Source organism: Centrocercus urophasianus, unplaced genomic scaffold (assembly GCF_019232065.1).
Source record: "Centrocercus urophasianus isolate 14NV4802_14NV808 unplaced genomic scaffold, USGS_Curo_1.0 seq_22, whole genome shotgun sequence".
Taxonomy (NCBI): domain Eukaryota; kingdom Metazoa; phylum Chordata; class Aves; order Galliformes; family Phasianidae; genus Centrocercus; species Centrocercus urophasianus.
The window spans coordinates 4,423,094-4,439,120 of NW_024884778.1; the positions used below are offsets into that span (position 1 = coordinate 4,423,094).

General features: G+C 48.0%; 1 protein-coding gene across 1 annotated transcript in view; it reads left to right on the top strand.

Moving 5' to 3' along the window:
- Nucleotides 1–1,652: 1,652 nt before the first annotated feature.
- Nucleotides 1,653–16,027, top strand: part of FRMD4B (FERM domain containing 4B) — a 65,691-nt gene continuing 51,316 nt past the window's right edge. The window contains exons 1-3 of the mRNA XM_042823201.1: nt 1,653–1,814; nt 14,769–14,834; nt 15,344–15,438. Coding sequence (XP_042679135.1) covers nt 1,653–1,814; nt 14,769–14,834; nt 15,344–15,438 — 323 coding nt within the window. The remainder of the gene's footprint in view (nt 1,815–14,768; nt 14,835–15,343; nt 15,439–16,027) is intronic.

The window sequence follows — 16,027 nt, forward strand, 5'->3', positions numbered from 1 at the left end:
GATATGAGCTGACTGTGCAACCGTGGGTTCTTGCAGTATGAGGACTGACATGGAATAGAATAGGATTTGCAAATACTTTCCCTGTGTTAAGAGCACACAGGATATCTTCCTCCCCTGAAAGCATTTGGGCCAGAACAGCCATGACTGTGTAGAAGCTGTTTGCAGATGGTGCAACCCATTTGAAAATCAAATTGGGTCTTAAGTGACATTGAGGTTTGGTACCAAATAAGAGAGCCTCTTGGTTTCTCTGCTCATGGGGTGGGGATAACCACTGGGGTTGGGCTGTTTGGGCAACACCGCTGTGGTTCCTACTGTTACTGGGGTCTGAATGGCCTCAGATGTTGGGTGGGTTCTCACAAAACGAGCAGCATGTGCTTCCCCTCACTGCTGCCAAAGCATCTGTCCTTGAAGTGAATAGGAAGAAAACATTGCATGGATTTTGTCTAACAAAAAGCAGCCGTAACACTCAAAATGAGGGAGCTTCAGCTCTCCCATGCAGCCGTTACTCACTCCACTCCCAGCCTGTTCGTTCATTTCATTGTGCGAGGCAGTGGGGTTGGTCTGGCTGGTGCTTTTACCAAAGTCTGCTCTTTGTGCAGTTCCATCAGTGAGGTGCTGACAGTTGCATACTGGGCCCCTCACAGCTCTGGCCCCAGAAAACTTTAGGAAACCTCAAATCCCATGAGTGGTCTTAAAAAGGTTAATTGCCTTTTGATTTCCACCCAGAGCTGCTCCCTTTGGCTTTTGCTAGGAAAGAGCTCACAAATGAGGGGTGCAGCATGCTGGCATTAACAACTTCTGCCCCAGAAGGGTGGATTGCCTGGGATTTGGTATAAGATTAAGCATCAAGGCTGTGTTCCCTCGTGGGCTGTTAGCTCTGTGTTTATTCTCCGTGCTCTGTGTGTGAAGTGTGCACGAGGAGCTTTGTTTTTTCTCATGCAGCAAGCGCTGCGTCAACGGAGCTGTGAGAGTTGTGCAGGAGAGCAGCACTGTCTCTTCGGCAGGTGTTGAGCTTTCAGCCGGTACGAATGCAAACAGAGCTTTGTACTTCTGGCATCTTCTGCCGCCCAAGCTGAGGAAATCGGTGCCTCCATTCTACAGGAGCTGCGCTGATCTATTTTTTTCCCCTCCACTTGCTTTTCCCAAAGGTGCTTTTTAAAATAGGATTCCCAGGGAGAAAGCGCTGACAGCTCGGCTCCCCGCGTGGCAGATAACGAGGTGTCGGTGTGATCCTCCCGCTGGGTCCTCTCCTCGGAGCTGAGCGATGCGGACGAACGCACGGCGGAGCTCGGAGCAGGGCGGCAGCTCCATTAATCCCTTAACGGCGGTGGCGTATAAATGGGGTTGTTGTCAGGACACGTGGCAAAAGGGTTAAAATTTAATTAGAAAACCTGGTGGCAGCTCCCGGAGCTTAACGGAGATTTGTGTAAGCCGCTCGGAAGAACAAGGCTGCTGTGTGAGCTGCTGGCGGAGCCGGGCTACTGCAGCCGCTGGCTCTGGGGGCACGCCTGGAGCCTGCCCAGGAAGCGCCGTGAAAGAGGAGTTTGTTGGGAGGTTGGAAGCGGCTCTCTGCACGCCCTATAAAGCCAGCAAGCCGGCATGCCAGCGTGCTAAACACCCAGCCAGGCGGGACGCGGAGGTTCGCTGGACCCATGGCTTCGGTGCTGATGTGCGGGGTGGAGGATCTGCTGCTCGGGGGCAGCCGATGCGTCTGGACGCTGACGGTGACGGCGCTCCGGCGGTGGTACGCGGGGAGGCTGCGGGCGTGCCGACAAGCGCTGCGGGCATGGTGCGGCCTCGGGGATGTCTACCAGGTAGGGGACACTTGCGGAGCTGCCAGCGGGGATGTGGGTGCGGGGCTCTGTTTGTCACAGCGGGATATTGGAGATCGCAGTTTGCGTTGCAGTGGCTCTGTCTGTGATAAATCTTGGTGTGTCACTGGGATGTTTGTTTATTTTGGGTGTTTCCAAGCTGCTCCTTCTTTCTCTCTCCCTCTCTCTCTCTGCTGTTCTGTAGTGTGGGGAGCTACAGAGCTCCCAGCAAAACTGCCCTCCCTCTGTAATCATTAAAGCTTCTCGTGCACGTGGAAGCAGTGCTAAAGGGACATCTGTACCTGTGCAATCCCAAAGGGACCTGTTGCTGTTTAGCTGGAAGGCATGCCTAGGTTCAGGTGTGCCCAGCAGTGGGAGAGCAGCTATACAACTGATGGCTCTTACTGTGCTTGAAATTACCTTGGCATTGCATACAGATGAATATCATCTGAGTACATGGATTGTTTGGGAATGCACAGCCTGGCTGCTGTCCCTCCCTGCCCCTGCCTGCTGACCTGTCCTGCCCCACCAGCGCTGCTGGGCTGGCCAAGAACCCACTGACAGCAGATGGACTCAACTCTTCAGCTGCTGCTTGCCAGTGGCTGCCTCAAAGAGTAACGTTCTTTTGAAACAAAGTGGGACTGTACCTCTGTCTGATGTTACCATGTTCTTGTGGCTTGGGGTAGGGATTAGTTTGTCCTTGCTCTCAAGTAGCATCACTCCCTTGCTGCTATGAGGATGTGAAAATGGGCAAAATGAGGAGATGAGTGATGCTAGACAGTGCCTGTGCTGGGTGGGGACCTGGATGCTACCCATCACACTGGGCTGTGCCAGGTCCTCCCCACGATGGAACTGGACAGGGACAAAGCTGCTCTCACATCTTAATGTCAGGAATTTCCTAATGGTCATTTTGGGGTGAGTTAAACAGAGATGGCTGAAAGAATGCCCTGTGGCTCTTCCTTGGGTTGTGCAACACATTGGTTTTTGTGCTCAACTCTTGGCCTTTTGCTGTTTGAAAACCCTGGTGGGATCCCCCCTGATGCTGGTGGGAGCAGAGCGAGCGCACAGCAGTTGGTGTCACAGCCTGGGTGGATGTCACAACCCTGTAAGAGGCTGAGTAAATTATTTCATGTTTTGATTTCATCTCCTAGGGACATGCATGGTTTATTTGTGCCCAGGCTGTGCAAGGGGAGTGCAGGTGGGATGATGTTACAGGTCCTTGTGCTGCTGTGCAACCCTGAGGGCTGCAGCTCCCTTTCATCTGTGCTGGGGGGTCACACTGCTTTGAGGGCCAGGGGCTGTTTTCAGGTGAGGTGGCACTGAACAGATCTCTTCCCTGTTTTAATCACCACCATTGTGACGGAAGGAAAGCCAGCAGGGTTTCTTCTTGCTGGGCTGGGAAGTTTTCCTTAAATATTTAAGTTGTCCTTTGATAAAATGCTTGCTAACCTGATGGGAGACCCAAACTGTGCTAAAAACATTTTCCCTTTCTCATTTCCACATCAGCTCACCTTCATCTTTTGAAGCTGCTAGTTGCCAGCGTTATCACGTGGGAGGAGACCCTTCTGCCTCCACTGCAATCCTCTCTGCCAGCATAAAGCCCTTACCTGCCTTAGTGACTCAAAGTCCAAAACCCAAGGACAGAGCAGCTTCTGTCCATCACCTTCCCTTTGAGCACAGTATAGGGAGCACTTAGCTGGTACTCACCATCCCTTGTCTCATGCACAGAGACCAGCCCAGAGGTGGGATGTCCTGTTTGACTATTGCCCTGGAGCCACAGTGCTGAGGAGCCTCCTGTTTCTCTCTGAAATAACCTCTGGACCTGTGCAAGAGGGATCTTGGCCTCTCTGAATTCTTTGGTTGCATGCCAGGGAGTATTGTCCACAGCAGAGTATCTGAAAGCATGGAGAAAGCAGACTTGCAGAGAGGTGGTGGAAGAGCTGGCACAAAGATCTTCTTTGTGACTGCAGAGAGACAGTGTGAGTAATGCTGTTAGGGGAAAATTCTGAGGTGAGAGTCCAGCATAGAGGTCTTCATGCAACAGTACCTATATCCTATGAGAAGAGGGAAAGAGGTGGAGCTTGGAGCTGTATTTTGTTGTACCAAGCTCATGTGCAGCTCTGACCTGGTAGTGTGGCATGAGGAGACCCTTCCCCAAGCCCCTTGTGCTGTGTGCAGCAGATATATTCAGTGCTGTAGTGTCCAGGTGCCTCCTCCAGAATGAAGAACTCGGCTGGGTTCTCCCCTTGCAAGTTTTTAGGCTGCCTGTCCTAAATCTAGTGAACAGAGAAGTGAAAACCAACTGATATGGTTTTATATCTGCGAGGTTGTTGAATGATGGCAAAGCTAAAAACAGCCCAACTCGCTTCTATAAATTACAAGTTGGTTGGTTGAGTTTTTTAGTGGTAGATGCTGTGCCCGTCGGTGTGCTCCTTGCAGGGTGTGGAAGAGAAACCAAGTAAAGCATTCTCAAACTGTGCAGACTATGAGGAAACGTGATGAATGCCTGCTGGATGGGAAGCTGGCAAGGAGGATGGAGGCATCCCTGAGCTCAGGCTATTCGGTTATGCTGGTAATTTGGCAAACACTTTTGGCTGCAGAATTGTAAATTGAAGTCATGTGGCTTTTGGGATGACGTACTTCTTAACCTCTGAAAGGTCACTTCCTCTGGGAGGAGGGAAAAAAATTGCAGACGCAGCACAGAAAATTAGCTTTATCCGTGTCTGCCCTGTACCTGCCTGGGTGGAGCAGAGAGGAAGCGGCTGGCTGCTGTTTCCTATGGTGCTAATGGGGGTGGTTTGGACAGCAAGGAGTGAGCTTCCTCTGCTGCCACACCTTCACTTTTCTTTACAAAACCGCTGACGACAAACTTGGAGGCTCCTTTTTTCTTTATCACTATTATAAGTCAATGGTTATGGGCGGGTGAGGGGCATGACTCCCTTGGCTCTGTACTGGGCAGAGCCCAGAAGAACCATCTCAGCCTTTCCACCAGCTCAGGGCTTTCTGAGGGAGCTCACAGGCCTTATTCAAGGATGCTGAATGTGCCTCTTTGAACATTAAATGGAAATGGGAATTAACCTCTGCTCTAAAAGAGCTTTGCTTTGCTTTCATGATCTGACCCAGTGCTGTGATGCCTCTTGTACCCCACTGGTGCAGTTCCACTGTGATTTCCCCATGGCTGTGGCTCACAGGAGCCTCTGCCTGTTAGTTAGGGAGTTAAGCTCGCTTTTACACGTTCAGTCTTCCAAAATCCACTTTCCAAATATTACTGCCAGGCATATTTCCACTTGAGCTCATGGTACAGGGTTTTCTCTTGGAGTTTGTTGAAACAAAAATATGATTTTTGTACCGCTCCTCCCTCTTCCTCGGCAGACAAACTCCATAGCCAGACTGAACTTCACCTCATTTCCTCCAGGGTGTCCCGGTGCCAGGTTCAAACAGTGCCTTCTATTCACTGCCTACCCTGGCCCATACGAATGTATTTGTGTTCAGTGTGACGTAGCTCACCCAATGCGTTGGATTTCAAATGTCGCCGGCGCCACTTTTCAAAACCCATCTCTTGCAGACGTATCACCACGTGAATGTTCTGGTATAAATCACCGTTACAGCCTTGTGCAGAGGCTGGCAGCTTGCTCTGGCTGAGCAAGAAGCTTACAAAAAGGCAACTTAAAAGTATGTCAGGCTCATGCTGCTTTTTCCACACTTCATTTCTGAGCGTTTAGCTTTCTGTCACTCCTGCTAGCATTGCCACTGCACTTCTTGGCAAGCTTCTATGGACTGTCCATGTGCTTAAAATAACTCTGTGCTATCTCTGTCTCCTAATTTTAAGAAAATCAGGCCATCCTCATGCAGTCTGTGTTGCTCTCAAAACCTCTGAGTCATAATTAGTGGTTAGTAATTCTTCTAATCTTCTGTGCAGATGGAGACCAGTTCGTTCTCAGAAGCTGCAAAGAGGATAAAGTTATCAGCACTGGAAAATATTAGCTTAAATGCCCTCCCACACATACACACGTACACTTTTCCCTGCTAATACTCTACCTTCCATCTAAATGTGCATCAGTTGTGTGTTTTGGGGTTGGAAGGGTAAGCTGCATGAGGGTCATTGAAACGCTGAGAATAGCCCAGATGTGTGCAGTTGTTTAGCTGTGTAAAGCCATCATTGGCAGTGAAAGCAACACAAAATTTCAGGCTCTGTGTCTTCCTGGTGTAGAACATGGGCTGATGGGCAGGTGGTACATAAGAACATCATGCTGGTCCTTTGTGCAGGTAGCTGGCTTGTATGAGAGAGGAAGGCAGGAGGAGTGGCATTGGGTGAGCAGGTTGTTAGTGGGCAGCAAAACAAGAGCTGGAATCGCTTTGGGGAGGTGGCTGCCCTGGGGACAGGTATTGGGTGTAACACAGGTGTTGGGTATGGAGTTGTCTGGTGGGTGCTGGGCTGGCTGCAGCAGATCTGGGGGGGGTTAAGAGTGTTAATGGGAAAGAAGCCCACTGGAGTCCTGTTGGGCAAGTGTACTCAGAGCATCTAAGTGTGTGCACTAAGCCTTAGTGAAAGCAGGTAATTCCTCTCTAATGGCAAGCAAGTTGCATCTGCTCACTTCCAAAGGAGCTGGCGCAGAGATTGAGATGTGCTGTGCTGAATCAGATCACTAACTTAGTGTCTCCAGCTGCTGGAACCCTTTCCTAGTACACTGCCTTTCCTTTAAACCAACTTTTCCCACCTAGAAAAACTGCCTGTGGCTCAGAGCACAGCTGAGTTGTGCACTTCCATCTGTATTTGTAAGTTCCCAAGGAGCTGTGCTCTTCCCCTCTGCCTGTCCCTGTCGTTCCAGTGGAGCAGAGCCTGGCACCACCCAGGTAACCTTCACGTCATGTCTCTAAGGAAAAATGACTCACTCTATTTTCCAACTAGTTTGAGGCTTTAGATCCTGCATTTGGAGATGAACACAAGTTTGTGACTCTGAAATACTTTTACAAAATTGCCTCAGCTGCCAGCCTTCAGTTTGCTGGTCTAGAGTAGCGGGCTGGACCAGAACCAGCATCCTCAATCCTTGCAGATCGTGTTTTTTTCCCATGGAACTCGTGATATTGAGCACTGTTGGGAAAACTCTTGGAGTCATGAGACAGTACAAGAATATTAGCCTGCTCTGGGGCCATTGCACCCAGCCCATGTTGGGTGCTGCAGTACAGAGCTGTGGTGCTCCTCTGCCATTTTTACCACCTGAGGATGTGAATCTGTGCTGTGATCTAAAAGCTTGTGTTCCTGCTGGTATTGCACACACCAGCTGCCCACTAGTTTTTTTTGGTGGGCCCAATCCAAGGTTGCAGCCATGTGCCTTGGAAAGGAACATGAGAAATGCAGAGCAGTGCAGTGCCTGGAGTGCCTCTTGCAATGATGGGCAATGAAGAACTGAGTGCATGGTGCCTGCTGCCTTGGTCATGTTTCCCATTAGCTGGGCCTGGGAATGTCATCTGCTGAAACTTGAGCTGGGAAAATGCTTCTGAAACTGTAGCTCCATTTCTGTTACAAATTTTGAGTGAAAGGTCTGAGATCCTCTGCCCCAAGGTGGGCACCTTGCACTGTGCCTTTGGTCAGCTGCTGCTTTTGGACTTGGCTTTGTTTCATAATAGAGGGGTTAATAATTGCAGTGCTTTCCCTGCTCACCCCTACCCGTTTGTAACAATTACTTTTCAACATCTTGCATCCCCTGACTCACGCTGGAAGGGCTTTTGTTTCTGAATCTGTAATCAAAGCAACAAATGCTAAGGTCACTTCCTTGAGATTATGGCAACGGAAGAAGCCTGGGATCGTGTCTCCCTTCTTCCCCAGCTCAAATGTGCAGAAAATACAAAGGCTGAGTGCATGTTTCTTGCTGTGTGCTTCTTGTGTTTTTCCAGTCCTTTTAAACCAGTAGGGTTGTGGCTTGGAGGTAAGAACCTGTATTTTAATTTCCGATGCTTAGCAGTGGCAGACAATGGTAATTTTGTTTTTAACTATCATTGCATGAAAGTAATGCAGAGTTTAGAATCTGTGCTTGTAGGAGGGAAGACAGATAGAAAGCATGCAGAGTACCGCGAGTTTGCTTTTGGTGCTTTGGTAGTGCTGGCTGAACCTTTTGCGCTTGCTCTTCTGACAGATGAGTCTGTAAGAACTTCTGTGCATCTTCTGCACTCTGTTGTGCAGATAAGGGCTGTGTGTTTACCCTCAGCACTTACAGCTGCTGCTCCTGCTTCTGTTGTCTGTGCTCTCACAGCTGCGTTAGCAAAGCGCTAAACCAAACCTGATCCTGCTAACTTGCTGCAGCTGGAAATCAGGTCTGTCACTTCAGAGCACAGAGAAAACATGTTTTCAAATGTTACCCTTATAGGCTGCTTGCAATATGATTTAAGCTGAACAAAGCCCAAATTCATAAGCCACCGGGTGAGGCAGCCAGTGTTTGGTACAGTGGCTCCTTTCAGCATCTAGCTATTAAATGTCTCATCAGTGAGGTCCCTACCCCTCACACTGAAAAGCCGTCCTGGAGAGGCTGGCACAGGGCTGCCAAATGCACATGGAGCTCATCAACGGCTGCTGAGGAAGAGCTGAGATCAGAGGAGCAGTTGTGCTTTGAAGCATAGCGGTGTGTTTGCCTGGCACTGGATGCTGGCTCCTCTCCACCAGCAGTGCCCCAGCAACACCGCTCAGTACTGAGTGCAGCCCATGAACAGATTGCAGAGAGCTGAGGGTTTGGGGCTTTTCTTGCTTTATTGGCTTGCTCTTTGCATGTTTTTTTTTTTTTAATTACAGGTGGTTCAGATGGACTTGTATTGCTGGTTGTTGTTTTGTTGTTGTTGTTTTTTTTTTCCTGCCTCCTGCTTACCTCATGTCTGGTCAGGGCTGTTGTCCAGGTTTCCTGAGGGGCTCCTGCCAAGCACTGAGCAGCTGGAAAAGCCCAGGACAGGATGGGGAGGAAGGGGCTGGGATGGGGGGCAAGGAGGGATGGGAGGACAGATGAGTGACATGCAAGGACCACGGTGGGAAAAGGACGCAGAGCTGCATTGCTCTGTGTGCTCCATGAGTCTTCTTTATGCCATGGAAACCTGTGGGACTGCACAGGATCCTTTTTCCCTGCTGTCCCCAGGAGGCTGCACAGGAACAAACCCCCCTTCCCCTCCCCCAGGGGCTCGTGCATAGCAATGAACTGGTGGCAGTGTCCCAGTGCTGTGTGATAAACATGCCTGCTGCGCTCTGCTGAGAAAAGCAGATGTTGGATGGAGACTTTCATTGACTTCATATTTACAGCAAAGCTGTGCTGATTCCTTCCTATTAACTTTCCTGAGTTTTAGGACTTGCCATAGAGTTCTCAGTTCTGTGTATAAGCTGACTGTCCATTCTTCCCTTGTTTTTGTGTGAAATACGTTGCAAAGTGGTAGGAATGGGGACAGTGGTGCTTGCAGAATGACACAACCTGAGAAGCATTTTGATATTGAGTAAGATCTTGATCTAGTTTGAGGAGGGTACCTCTGCAGCAAGTGGGCTGTCCCTTCAGAAAGCTGCTGACCTCTCTCCCTTCAGCCAAAGGGGTTCAGCATACCCTGATCACAGAACTGTTGCTGGTTATTCACATCTGAGCCCTCTGGGAGAGGGGAAGGTGCTCAGAAGCCCTTTGGCACTCTGCAGGAAGTTTCATCGTTCCAGTGACTGTGTGAAGCTTTGCCTGTCATTCTGCAGGAACTGGCAAATGATCAGTGAAATGTAGAGAACTGGAAGATTGTCTTAAATGTGCTGTCCCTTGTGGTGAGAGACAGCAGAATAAATGGGGGAAAGGAGACTTGAGGAAAATTCAACACTTGGCCCTGAAAGCTGTGTTCAGTGCAGTAGGGCAAAGCAGTGGGGCTGCCAGCAGCCAGGCTCCATCACCCCCTGGCTGAGCCGCTGCCATCAGTCTGCAGCAGCCAAGTTTAATTCCCATCTCCAGTTCATCAGACTATTTTAGGAAGGTGCCATGCAATCTAGAAATCCTTTATGCTCTGGTTCCAGGCAGTGTGTTTTACCTCGAACCCTTTGCCAAACTTTCAGCAGAGCCAAGATTTCCTTGGAGAGCATCATCCAAGGGGCATCAATACCAGTGTGCACTGAAGTGAGTAGTCTCAGCCTGTCCCAACATAAGCATGGCTTCAGTGCATGCTATATTCAAGGACAAGTCTCCTGCGGGTCTCTGTCTGGTGGGACAAAAGGCACAAGGAGGTCCTCAGCTCTAAGGAGAGAGGGTACAGCACTTGGGGTCCTGCTGGCAGAATGGGACTGGTCCTGAGTGGTCTGTCTTGCAGCACGGAGAGTGGAGGATGCAGCCAGCTGCCCCACGCACTGATGGCTATTTAAAATAAGGCAGACCCTGATTTCTTTTAAGGTTAACAGCAGGATTAGAAATGATTTAAGGCAAAATCTTGGCCCTGTTCGAGTGAGCAGGGCAGCAGTGGGACGGCACGTGTTGCTTCTTAGCCTATCTGTGCCCACCAGTGCTATGGGCTTGGGGGACCCATGGGCTGCAAAGAGCTACGTCAGGCATTTTTCTTGAGACCTTTGTGGATCTTTTAAAAGGCCTTTGTAGAAATATTGGTATCAAACCCAACTTTTGTTTCTTATTTCTCTTTTTCCTTCAAGCTTTGTATGACCCCAAGTGCTGGACCATGGCAAGGTTTGCTCTCCCAACAGACACCCAAAGAAGATCCGAGCAGAGAGGAAGGTTGCTAGCGAGACTAAAACATCAAAGATGTACCAACCAAAACCTGGAATTATCACTTTTCCCTTCTCACCAGCACGTAGTCCATTCCTTCCAGAGGGAAAGCCTTTTGCTTTTATTTCCCTGAGATGCACCTGGTTGGGGCAGCTCCTTATTGCAACACGTTCTCGTGTCACATTCCCTATTTTCCCAGGCAAAGCACGTTTGCAGGCATAAGCTGGCTGCTGGGATCGAGGCAGTGAAGCAGCGCTGATTTAAGGCAGCTGAGGATTGGATCTGAAATGCCTTCATGACTGAAGGAAAAAACAAGCCCTAAAAGCTGATGAAAACTCGAGGTCAGTGTAGGGGCTTCAATAGCAGGCTTTGAAATCTGTTACGGCCTTATGGGTTACAGAAGAGAGATTTGGGAAAAAACGCCCTTACAGGAAATTACTGGTGTAGCTTTATAGCTGGTTAACTGCAGCTCCAGTGGGGATTTGGGGTTGAAATCCTCTTTTGAGTGCAATCCTTGCTCTGCCCTGGGCTCACACCTGTGCAGTGCCTTGAGGCTCTGCTCGAAGAGACAGGCGTTGAGATTTTGGAGGGCCCCTTGGCCCTGCAACTCCAGTACCAGGGATTTCTCATGAGGAAGAGGAGAGCTTTGTTGGGCTGCTCTTCAGGGGAGGAGTAATTTTTTTTTTTGCCTATGTGTTTTGTTTTTTGGAGATTTCCTGTTTATGCCCTAATTACTACTTTTTTCCTTTTTGTTTTTATTTTTTCCAAACTCAATGACACACGTGTCTAAAAATACTGCAAGTAACCACTGGCTTCAGACAAGAAGGAAGTGAGTGCTGAAGAGAAGCAGAATAAATATCCTGCAGGTTTTCTTTCTCAAATAAACATTTGGACTCAGGATATTACAAGGTATTGGTTTAAATAACCAAGAAAAAGCTTTTTCTCTCTGCCTTATTTTATACAGTTGTTTTTTTTTTCTTTGTTAGAGGACTGAGGTTTTGGAAAGTCTTGCTTCCTTGACTTTCCATGAAGAATTTGCCTTAATTTTTGTCAAAAGTGAGGTGGGGGAGAAAATATATTTTTCTTCTCTTTTCACAGAATTCTGTTCAGCAGGCAGTATTAAAGGAATATAAACCCAAATAAGATTACTGTATGATTTCAGGACTTCTTCAGGCCAAAACTCCCAACCATGTGAAGAAACAGCTGTATTAAACCTTTCTCAATGTTTCAACCCACTGCAGAGAATTGTTTTTACTCTGTGCTTAATTTCCATGCACATTCTGAGAGTTGTTCCTTCTCCTTCATTGGAGATGTGCATAGATGAGGCGGACAATTGGACTTGGATGATCTTAAAGGTCTTTTCCAACCTTGGTGGTTCTTGGGTTGCTGCGAGCCCAATGTCACTTGTGAGTTTGGAGGGCTGCAGAGTTGCAGTGATACAAAAGTACTGCACTCAATGGGGTTTTTCCCCCTCCTTTCAATTCCTCTCCATTTTTTTTTTCATTTTCCAGTTGCTTGTGCACTAAGCATAAGGGTGACATTGGGAAAGAATAAGAATCCAGCATTTTGATACAGTTTTGCTAATGTAATGGTGAGATGTTTGTGTTGCATTGTTCTGCTGGTTTCCTATTGGGAATGGGATGGGGATTCTTAATGTTACACTGCTTCCTTCTTCACTGGATAATAGCTTAAATATTAGCATCCTTTTAAAAAATAACTGCTGAAAAGGCCAACTTGGGTGCATGCTGCAAAAATAACAAAATTGTTCATTTGCACAGACAATGCAAAATCAATGGGAATGAGCTGAAAACACAGATGTGAGTCTATATATATCTCAGGAGTGCATATGCTGCCTCTTAGCTGAGCCGGACAGCTGTGCTCATCTCATGACTGATCAGTCCAGCTAAATAGAAAATCAATTATATTGTTCAGATTAGCCAAGCACATTGAATTGAAGATGAAAGTGTGACCATGAGGAGCTCACAAGGAGCTGGGAATTGGGCAAGGGGGAACCCAGCACCTGCTGAGCAGCGAGTAGCAGGGTGCTGGAGCTGTAGGTCTGTGATTGGAGCTGGGGGCTGATGTTTGGTCTTCTTTGGTGAGCCCTGCTGAGGAACTGGGGAGCAGGGATGCCCTTCTAGCAGACCTTCCCCAGCTGCACTCATGCAGCAGAAGCTGTGCTGCAGGCAGGGCTGGCTCTGGCTCCTTGTGAGTCCAGCATCTTCGAAGCGTCTGCAGCCACTCCTCCCAACCACAGTATGGCTGTGGGTACTCAGCCCTTCTGAAAATCACTCCTCAACCATGTCCTTACGTTGACTCATCAATAAAATGGGAGATAATTATATCTCACCTATCTTTAATAGTGCCATGAAGTTCAATTACTTTTAAGGACTATTGTGATCACCTTGGGTAGCTGAATAGAACCCGGGTTATGGTTGGTACATCTTTGATGTTTTAGTCTCACCAACAACCTTCCTCTCTGCTCAGCACAAGGCTTTGTGTATGTGTTTGCGATACCAGAAACCTTTTTACTCGACAATAGACAACTGAGGCAATTAAAACAGAAGTGATTAATGCGACTGCACTGGGTGAAAGCTAAAGCAGCTAGCAATTAAATAATGGCAACCCTTTTGCTATCTCAGAGCAACAGATGGGGTATGATTTAGAAACAGCATTGGATCTGACACCTCACACCAGGGGCAGATTGGTAACAGTGTGCAGGAGCCAGAAATGCACCACCTCGAAGGGTGCACTGATGAAGTGCTTAATTGGTGGGAGTGTGTGGCTTGTTTATGCACACATACAGAGGCGGGCCCTCAGCTCCAGGTAACACATATGGACCTGTGATGGGATTGTAATGGATTAAAGGGCAGCACACAATGCTCAGCAGACACATCAGGTGCTGGGAGCCTGCACTGGGATGCTGCAGCCTTGTTCCAAAACCTGGGGGGAAGAGGGTGGAAGCCTTTGCAGGGATGTGGCTGTGGTTTGCATAGAGATGGTCATTGATGTTCCCATGGGGACTGAGGTCCATTTTCACCTGGTGCTTGCATGCAAGTTCACACTTACTCTAGTACAAGAAATGGAAACTGTTTTCTGACTGTTTGATTTGTTTCTTAGGCTAGACTTGCTCTGCTATGATTTGTTTCTTGGGCTAGACTTGCTCTGCTAATGATCCTTCCACCATTGTTGTGTTTTGGTGAGAAATGTGATACATGTGATTACACAAATCTATATTTTCAGTAATCTTAGAATGCTGGTGCTGCAGGTACTCTATCTCTGGTTTTCCACATATGACAGCTGTGCTTGGCATTGTTCACCCCCAGTCTTCTTGCCAAGCTGCTCAGAAAGGAGCTCTCTCGTGGGTTTTGCTCCAAAGGAACTCAATTAGTTCAAACAGTAAACCTTTGTTAATTTGGCCGAGAGGAGCTGACTGCTCCTGACAGAGGCAGTGCTGCAGCCCTGAAACAGGGCAGTACTGGGAGGAGATGAGATTTGTTCACTTGTACTGGAATTGGCTGAAGGAAGGATCCACTTTTATTCATTTTTGAGTCTTTGGGTGTGTAGCAGTATATCTTCTGTCCTTGTCCCCATGGAGGGGTGTGTGTGCTGCTCTCAATCTCTCTGGGATCCCCTGTGAGCAACTTTCTGCTCAGAGCTCAAAATGGAGTTAGAGAGAAACCAGTGCTGTCAGGTTCATGAGTTGTTCTGAAGTGGTGAGATGTCCAAATCCAGGTTCCCTCCACCATCTTTTGCCCCAGAGCTGTGCTGCCAGCCCTCTGCCTGCACTGCCAGGAGCCCAGAATTAGAGCAGAGTTTAAATAATGTAAAAGCTTTATGGAAATGTATTGAATTTCAAAGGGCAGATATTAAAAGGGCATAATAACGTGCAGCTATTTCTGAGGTCTTATGAGAAGAGGAGAGATTGCTTGCAATAGATAAATGTGATGCAGACTAGGAGCTGAGGGAGTCTGATTCCATTCTTAATTGTGCAGTTAGAACAACTCTTGATACATGCACACACACTGTCCAGTGGGAACCCATCCAGGATGGAGACCAGGTCCTGGGCAGCAGGCCTACTTTTGGTTGCAGCATTGCATAGATTTTTTTGGTTTTGGAGGTTTTTTTTGGTCCCTGGTCATCCCCACTTATCAGAAGCGCAGGAAGCTATTGCCACCACCTCTGGCTGTACTATGAGCCAGGGTCCTCTTGTTCTGACTGTGCTATGTTGGTGTCTTTGCAGATGACAGAGGGCCGGCACTGCCAGGTGCATCTCCTCGATGACAGGAACTTGGAGCTGCTGGTTCAGGTAAAGACCCTTCTGGTTTGGGCACTGGTATAGTATGGCTGGGCCCAGTGCTGACCCATTTTCATTCTGCTCCTGTAATGCCCTGTGTACCTGTGCTGGGAATTGCACCAAAGAATTGCCCATTGGAAAGTCTTAAACCATGCAATAAACCCACTGAAAAAGTTGTATTAGAGCTCCAAAGTACTTTGTTACCTTCCCCTGTGTGGTTCTGATTTGTCCCTTAGTTGATTAAATATAAATGCTTGTTTTGTAGTTGCAGCCAGATTTCCCTGCTTAGTAGTTTAAGGAGTGCAATTTGGGGCTGAAGTTGTAAGAGATATTTGAAGAAGTTATATCTCTCTTACTATAGCTACCAATAGAGGTAAAATTAACAGACATGCTTTCAGGCATGCAAGCCCGTCCTCAGACCTGTTTTTTTCCACTTGGGCATGGTGCTTCCAGTGGAAATTCTCATTATCATTGAGAAGTCTGAACTGAAATGAACTGAGTGGTGTTGGTTCTTTCAACAGCCCAAGCTTCTGTCTCGAGAGTTGCTGGATCTGGTGGCCTCACACTTCAACCTGAAAGAAAAGGAGTACTTTGGGATAACATTTATAGATGATACGTAAGTATAGTAATTTGTGTTAAAGAAAAAATGGATTATGACATTTCCCATGTGGTAGCTCCCATCACAGGTGCAGGACTGGCTTCTGGGTCTCACAGGAGCTGGTAGGAGCTGCTTGCCTGTGGAACCCTTTCAGCACCAGTGTATTATTTTTAAGTTGCTCTCATCTTGAATCTTTTTCAAGCTACAATCCTGACTGTTGGAAGGTGCATTCTTCAAGCTCACCTATTAAAATCCCTCAAGAGTGCTGTTGACACTTGGCTTTTTTCCCCAAGAAGAGATGCCATGAATTTCTGGAGTATTATAGGTGCTGGTAAAGTGCTGCCCAGGGGATTACTTAAAAGCCCCAAAACTATCCTTTGGGCCCCAGAAACTCCCTTGGGTGCTCCAAACTGAGCCTGGGTGCTCACTGTGGCCTCTGGAGGGCACCCATGCTCCATGGCTGGCCAGTCCCAGTGCTGTGGGGCAGCAGTTGATTCCTAGGCTGCCCTGACCCCCAGATTGTGGGGAAAGTTACAGGGGCTGAGGGGTTTCTTATTTTATTTTATTTTTCTGGTTCATTTCTAGTTTCACTTAGGGAGGCTGTGAT